The 7,674-nt window shown below is 34.6% G+C and overlaps 1 protein-coding gene across 1 annotated transcript in view; it reads left to right on the top strand.

Moving 5' to 3' along the window:
* Positions 1 to 3,683, top strand: part of lama4 (laminin, alpha 4) — a 58,900-nt gene extending 55,217 nt beyond the window's left edge. The window contains exons 29-31 of the mRNA XM_016250696.1: positions 774 to 867; positions 1,646 to 1,765; positions 3,271 to 3,683. Of these exons, the coding sequence (XP_016106182.1) occupies positions 774 to 867; positions 1,646 to 1,765; positions 3,271 to 3,416 (360 nt within the window). The 3' untranslated portion in view covers positions 3,417 to 3,683. The remainder of the gene's footprint in view (positions 1 to 773; positions 868 to 1,645; positions 1,766 to 3,270) is intronic.
* Positions 3,684 to 7,674: the final 3,991 nt, after the last annotated feature.

The following is a 7,674-nucleotide window of genomic DNA, read 5'->3' as shown; positions in this document are numbered from 1 at the left end:
TAATGCGTTTTTAAAAAAAACGAACATTTAACAATGTTAGACTGCACCCCATAAACACAATCAAGCCTAGAAAAAAACCCATTGAACCACCCCTTTAAAAAAAAAGTACAATTAAGAATATTTTTTATTTCATTAATATTATATCATCTGCAAGTACAGCTCATTAAAAATATACTTTTAAGACTGTATGTAACTGTGCACATTCAATACAATAAAGCGGACATCTTTTTGTCTTTTCAAAACCTTTTCCAACCCTCATTCCTAAATGTCAGTCATGATCAGTAAGGACACCTATTGTAATTTTTTTCCCACAAAGTTATTAACAATACATTTTTATTTTGATATCGTGACTATTAACTAACTACTGTTTACATTATCAAAGTGATGCAAATTTTCAAATGAGGCTTTTCTCTTTTCACTTGACTGTGATACGTTTTTGCCTAAATTTGAATTCATTCACCACAATCTGTACTTATGTTACTGCACAACTGAACTATTTCTTGTTTTTTTAAGCATCATATAAACATTTCGATATAATACATAAGCACATTTTACTGAATCTTGCAGTGTTCATAGAAATCTCAGAATGATTTCTATGCTGTCATACTTGTTTGAGCAAGCAGCAGTAACCAAAAATCAGAGCTTAGAGAATGCAATGCAAAAGCTTTATAATGTTTTCCTGTGCGTGCATTTGTCTTCTTGCTTGTTTTCATGAGAGAGATATTTAATAGGAACAGTGAAGTCAATGTGTTTGTTTTGATGGGGTTTTGTAGGTGGTTGTTGTGGTGAATAATGGTATCCGTGAGTTCTCCACCTACGTGTCTCCTAGACAAGAAGTCTGTGATGGAAACTGGCACAAAATCACAGGTAGAGACCTAAAACCCATACAAGTTTTTTACTGTTAGAACTAGAATAACGTGTAGGAATAATGCAGTGCTAATTGACATAACATTTATTACAGTAGATAAACATTTCTGCCTTATTATGTGTTTGTATAAACCAATCATTAATTACCAATTGTAATTAGGAAAATATAGGAAAAATATTATAGAACACAAATAATTGGTTATTGTCTAGCAGTGCATTTGATTTCTTAGCCAATTAAAATATATACGAAAAAGCAAAGCCTGTCAGTAAGACAAAAGTCAGGAAAAAAAGATGTATTTATTTATGTATGTATTTATTCTGAAAGGATGGCTACACACATGTGTATATACAGTAGGACTCACTTGAATTTGTTATAGATAATTATGACATGATGTTATGGAATCCTGTTAGGTCATTGACTAACTGGGCAGTGAGGCAGCAAAGGCCCTTCATCATGTGCGGTGCTGTCATTAAGCTTTGCTGTGTTTTGCAGTGATCAGAGATGGTAACGTGGTGCAGCTGGATGTGGATTCAGTAAAGCCTGTCAGTTAGACAAAAGTCAGGAAAAAAAGATGTATTTATTTATGTATGTATGTATGTATTCTGAAATGATGGCTACACACATGTGTATATACAGTAGGACTCACTTGAATTTGTTATAGATAATTATGACATGATGTTATGGAATCCTGTTAGGTCATTGACTAACTGGGCAGTGAGGCAGCAAAGGCCCTTCATCATGTGCGGTGCTGTCATTAAGCTTTGCTGTGTTTTGCAGTGATCAGAGATGGTAACGTGGTGCAGCTGGATGTGGATTCAGAGGTGAATCATGTTGTGGGGCCTGTGCGTGAAACAGCACAGAACAGCAGTGCTCCAGTGTTTATTGGAGGAGCCCCAGGTCAGTCATATCTATATCTGTCTGTCTGTTGTCTATGTTATTGTCTGTATTTGTCTGTCTGTCTGGATGACCTTAGAAACAAATTCAGAGTTTTTGCTCAGGCTTTTTCAAGCCAACATAACATTTGTATTGGTGATGATGTACAGTAATTACATTTAGGCATTCTTAAAAATATAATTACAATTTAAAAACATCTAAATACACAATAAGTGCAATGTATCAAATTATGCATTTAAATTTAAATTAATATAAAGTGGATCAATTTTGGCTCATCCAGTCAGACTTTAGAGCTGTAACTATCAAAATAAAAATTGTGGTTCTTTAACTGTAGATCGTTCTTGGCCAGTCCTTGACCGGCCTGTAAATCTGCTTGTATATCTGTCATTATGCTATATTAAAACCAGATATTGGATTCAGTCATTTGCCAGCTTGCCAGCATGCCAGCTTGTTTTCTTTCAGTTAGCACAGGTTTTTGATCATTGAGCTTATGCATCTCAGTATATATATATATACTCAAGTTTTTTAAATAGCTATTTTTACAAGGAAGACTACATGTGTAACATGGCAGGGGGAAATCCCAAAAAAGTACAAAAGTTATCAAAATATTTATGAAAAGTTGTTATACCAAAGTCTTAAAACTAAGAGTTTTAGTTCAATGCAATAACATTAACTAGCATTTTTCTGGGAAAAATCTTCTCTGGTTTAAAGGGGTCATAAACAGGCTTTTCAAAAAATAATAATTTTGTACTGTTCTCTTAGGTCCCCTTATAATGTTATCAAGATGTTTACATAAAAAACATCATAATTTAGAAGTAATAAGCTATTTTCTGTCCTGTTTTTGAAAATTCTGCTTCGAATCGTGCTTGCTTGTAAACGAATCTGCAGTAAAATTAAGTGAATAAAGGGCCGAGTTCTTACTGTCGCTGTCTGGATCTTCATTAAAAATAAAGTACATTCACTCTTTCCTAATGTTGGGATCAGAAGGAAGGCAACGCAAACAGTGTTTTTCCACAACTTGGCACTGAACAGCGTCTTGTTTTCTTCAGAGCCATCTTTGTCATTTGCCTCTCTTGTTATTTACACTACGTGTGTGAATCGGTGGGCGGGGCTAAACAGGTGTTGATCTTCTGCAGAGGCGGTGTTTAGCTACACTATTACATCATAGAGTAGAACATTCATCAAGCTCTCATTTTGGCAGACTGCTTTCAACATAAGCTGTTTCTAGACTAACAAGGAAGTTTCGAGTTCTGAAACTAACAGGATGTAGTACAATGACCTCTTATGTCTCAAAAGATCAAGGGAATTTTGATTTCTCAGTTCATGACCCCTTTAAAATGACTGGAATACAACACGAGGATTGATCTAAGCACAATGCTGTTTCTTTCTTGTCTTTGTGACTGTATGAGTGAGTGTTGTATTTATTCCGTCTCTAAAGTCAATAATTGTAGCTCATAGATCTCAGAGAGAGCTAATTCCAATCTTTTTGATCCGTTCCTCTGCTCCAGCCTCCATGCTGCCTCACAGTCTCCACAGCAAGAGGGGCTACACGGGTTGCATGAGGAACCTGTCGGTGAACGAGTCTCCTGTGAGCTTCAGTAAAGCGGCTTTGGTCAGCGGTGCAGTCGGTGTGGGCGCCTGTCCTGCTGCTTGAGCGACGGCAACAGAAATCACTCTGTGTTATTGCTTGTGTTTCAGTAAAGAATGAAGCACCACTGTCTCTTCAGCATCATTTATAACTACATTATTCTATCACTATGAAATATTTAATTAATTACTAATGTACTGTAATCCAGAGCACTGCAAGCATTGTGTTGATACAAAAAGATCTTAAACTGACGTATATAATTACTAAAAACCTGATACTTTAAACAAATATGTGCAAAATATTAACAAAGCCATACAGTACACATTAATAAAGCTGATGTTTTCTGATATTTGTTTTGCATCTGTATTTCTATGTAAATTCCAACTTCACCTGCAGTATAGGTGAAGAATATTTGAACAAAACTGAAGATAAATATACATTTATATTAATTTTATATGAATATGTTTACATTATTGAAAATATTGAATTAATATAACTGCAATATACTTTTAACTTTACAACTTTTGTAGATCATTCTTATGGAAGTTGTAGTTCCAAGTGCAAATGAACAGTTCCATATTTAATGTCTAATACCTGCAAAAGACAAGTTCAGTACAGCTACCTTTTCTCATGTAACCAATTCTGCAGGTTATCCCAAAAGGCACAAGAATTTTCAAGTGAAAAATGTGTTCTGTATTCTTGGTAGAGGAGTTACAAAGTCTACATAGTGCACTTTTGATATCAATGTAACACTTAGGAACTTATTAGAAGAACGGATGTATATTAGAAGAGATTCTAATATGTTTAACAGTTGGGTAAAAAATGGATAAATATTAGGAACTTGTCTGCTTGAACTATTAGAACATTTCTCACTTATAAACTCAGACATCCCCAGGTATAATGATGGTAAAATGATGGATTGAAACAAAAACTCAACGAAATGAGAAAGATGTATTTGTAACCATTTATATTTAATTATTTTGGTCTTTTTAGACTGGTCTTTGGTCTTGCTAAAATTACCTTCCTGCATTTCTCATAATTGTAATACCTAAGGATTTAATTGTATCCTTAACAGGGATTCCAGATTAATGTTGTCACATTGGTGAATGGACATGATCTTACAATTTGACGAATTTAAGTGAAGTGTGTGCATGTGTCTGCACTTCGATAATCCATGAATATCAAGACAGAAGTGCTGAGTTTAAACCAGATTTAGCCCAGACTCTGTTCTCATCTGGGTAGTAGACCATCCAGACCGGGTATCTTTTGGATTTCAGCATACTATGACCTGAGACACACTAATTCTAATCTTGGATACTGTTTAGTATGGACAGTAAACCTGGCTAAAACCTGATGATTACATTATTTTAAATGAGTCTACCCCCCAAGATTACTGTTATAAACATGGGCCACATCCAAAAGTTAAAGGGGGAGGTGTTGCTTCAATTTATAACAATGTTTTCGGTATTTCTCAGAGGGCGGGCTTCAAGTATAACTCGTTTGAAGTAATGGTGCTTCATATAACATTGTCCAGAGAAACAAGTGTTAACGATAAATCCCCAGTGTCGTTTGTACTGGCTACTGTATTCAGGCCACCAGGGCACCATACAGACTTTATTAAAGAATTTGCTGATTTTCTATCCAAGTTAGTGCTGGCTGCAGATGATGATGATGGTGATTTTAATATCCATGTTGATAATGAAAAAGATGCATTGGGATCAGCATTCATAGACATTCTGAACTCTATTGGGGTTAGACAACGTATTTCGTACAAAAATAACCCCAGGTATTTATTCAATACAGTATACAGACGAAAAATAAAGCATCAACAAGTGATGACATTTCCCAACAGCACAGCAGTAATGACTTTATGAACTACTTTACTTCTAAGATCGATACTATTAGAGATAAAATTGTAACCATGCAGCCGTCAGCTAACCACAACTTGACCCAAAAGAACTAGTTAATTACAGACCGATCTCTCCCTTTTCTGTCCAAGATACTAGAAAATACCGTTTCATAGTACTGAGACTGCTCTCATTAGAGTTACAAATGACCTGCTCTTATCATCTGATTGTGGTTGTATCTCTCTATTAGTGCTATTGGATCTTAGCGCTGCGTTCGACACAATTGACCACAACATTCTCTTGCATAGACTAGAAAACTTTGTTGGCATTAATGGATGTGCATTAGCATGGTTCAAATCGTACTTATATGACCGTCAATTCGTAGCAGTGAATGAAGCGGTATCATATCGATCACAAGTGCAGTATGGAGTACCTCAAGGTTCAGTACTAGGGCCGTTACTTTTCACACTTTACATGTTACCCTTGGGAGATATCATCAGGAAACACGGTGTTAGCTTTCACTGTTATGCTGATGATACTCAGCTCTATATTTCTTCGCAGCCCGGCGAAACATACCAATTTGAAAAACTTGCAGAATGCATAGTCGATAGAAAAAAATGGGTGATGAGTAATTTCTCACTGCTAAATTCTGAAAAAACAGAGGTGCTAATTATAGGACTTAAAAACTCTGTACGTAATAACCTAGAACACTGTCTAATACTTGATGGCTGCTTTGTCAATTCTTCGTCATCAGTTAGGAATCTATGTGTGCTATTTGATAGCAATCTTTCCTTAGAAAGCCACGTTTCTAGCATTTGTAAAACTGCATTTTTCCATCTCAAAAATATATCTAAATTACGACCTATTCTCTCAGTCAAATGCAGAAATGTTAATCCATGCGTTTATGATCTCAAGGTTAGATTATTGTAATGCTTTATTGCATTAATGCATTACTTAATAAACAAACTCCAGCTGGTCCAAAATGCAGCAGCTAGAGTTCTTACTAGAACCAGGAATTTTTTTTTAAGTAGGCTTACAGTAAATTAATGTACAATATCTTTCAGCAGCACATGACTGAACATGACAAAAAAAGGCTACAAACTTTAAAAAGTAAATAAATAAAATCAAGAAGTAGGCCTATTACAAGCTAGCCTAGAACAAGATGACATTCAAATAACAAACAAAGTACTCAGTTAGACACATAAATATAAAAGGGTAAATAAATCAATAAAATCAGCAGCACAAGCTCAAAAAAGGTACAAAATAATAAAGGGGTGTTAACAAGATATTATAATTGAATTAATAAACTTATAAGCATGTGGTTTGATACGCAGGGATTCATTCTCTGAAATTATTTAGTTTATTTATAAGGTTGTGTAAATTTTTTTTAAGTAGGCTTACAGTAAATTAATGTACAATATCTTTCAGCAGCACATGACTGAACATGACAAAAAAAAAGCTACAAACTTTAAAAAGTAAATAAATAAAATCAAGAAGTAGGCCTATTACAAGCTAGCCTAGAACAAGATGACATTCAAATAACAAACAAAGTACTCAGTTAGACACATAAATATAAAAGGGTAAATAAATCAATAAAATCAGCAGCACAAGCTCAAAAAAGGTACAAAATAATAAAGGGGTGTTAACAAGATATTATAATTGAATTAATAAACTTATACTTATCAGTTAAATACAACAAAATACCAGCTTTTTATTCTTATTTTAATAATTCTTGAAGAGTCAAAACAGGTGGAGACGTGAAAATCTACATTTGTGGATAAAATGCTTTGATAGGGCTGAGTCCGATTCTGATTCCTGGTTCTGGATTTTCGATTCTTTTTCGATTCTTGTTTTTTTTAGATTGAAGGAATCTATAATCTCACCATGACTGCAGGATAAAGGTCGTAGAAAGTATCCTTCTCATAATATGAAGCTTTATTTGAAAAAAAAAGACGATACATAAATTGTACATTTGTCTGCTTTGCCCGTGAAATTAGTCATAGCCCACAGCTCAGCAGAGGGACATGCGTTTATCGCATGAATTAACATGACATGAAGTGTCTAAAATAAATGTGCACAGTTCAGCTGAATGATGAAGTTTACTTTGACTGTATGCTTTGCACAAAATTAACAAGCTGTACACTGAAACAAAATAACCAGAACATTAACAATAACTAATAGAGCTCGTGGTTTATCTGTCAATCAGATGCGCTCTCAGCCACTGATCTATGCTCGGGACGTTTTCTTTTAAAATGATCATTGGCTGATAGAAATGTAAAAAAAAAAGAAAAAAAAAGTATTTTAGATGGAAATAAGATCAAGACCCTTGATGATCTATTCTGTCGTGCAGCGCTCAAAATTGTGGACAAGCCAGGTCCACCGTAAAATAACCTCTGAATCGTTTTTTTAACTGGTTCTTATGACTTCTACTCACTTTTAGCGAGCACGAGGGAGGCGAATGGTAATAAAAATATAAA

This window comes from Sinocyclocheilus grahami, unplaced genomic scaffold (genome assembly GCF_001515645.1).
Source record: "Sinocyclocheilus grahami isolate Dianchi unplaced genomic scaffold, SAMN03320097.WGS_v1.1 scaffold1002.1, whole genome shotgun sequence".
In the NCBI taxonomy this organism is placed as follows: Eukaryota; Metazoa; Chordata; class Actinopteri; order Cypriniformes; family Cyprinidae; genus Sinocyclocheilus; species Sinocyclocheilus grahami.
The sequence above is the reverse complement of the archived record's forward strand: the minus strand, read 5'-3'. Positions and strand labels throughout refer to the sequence as shown.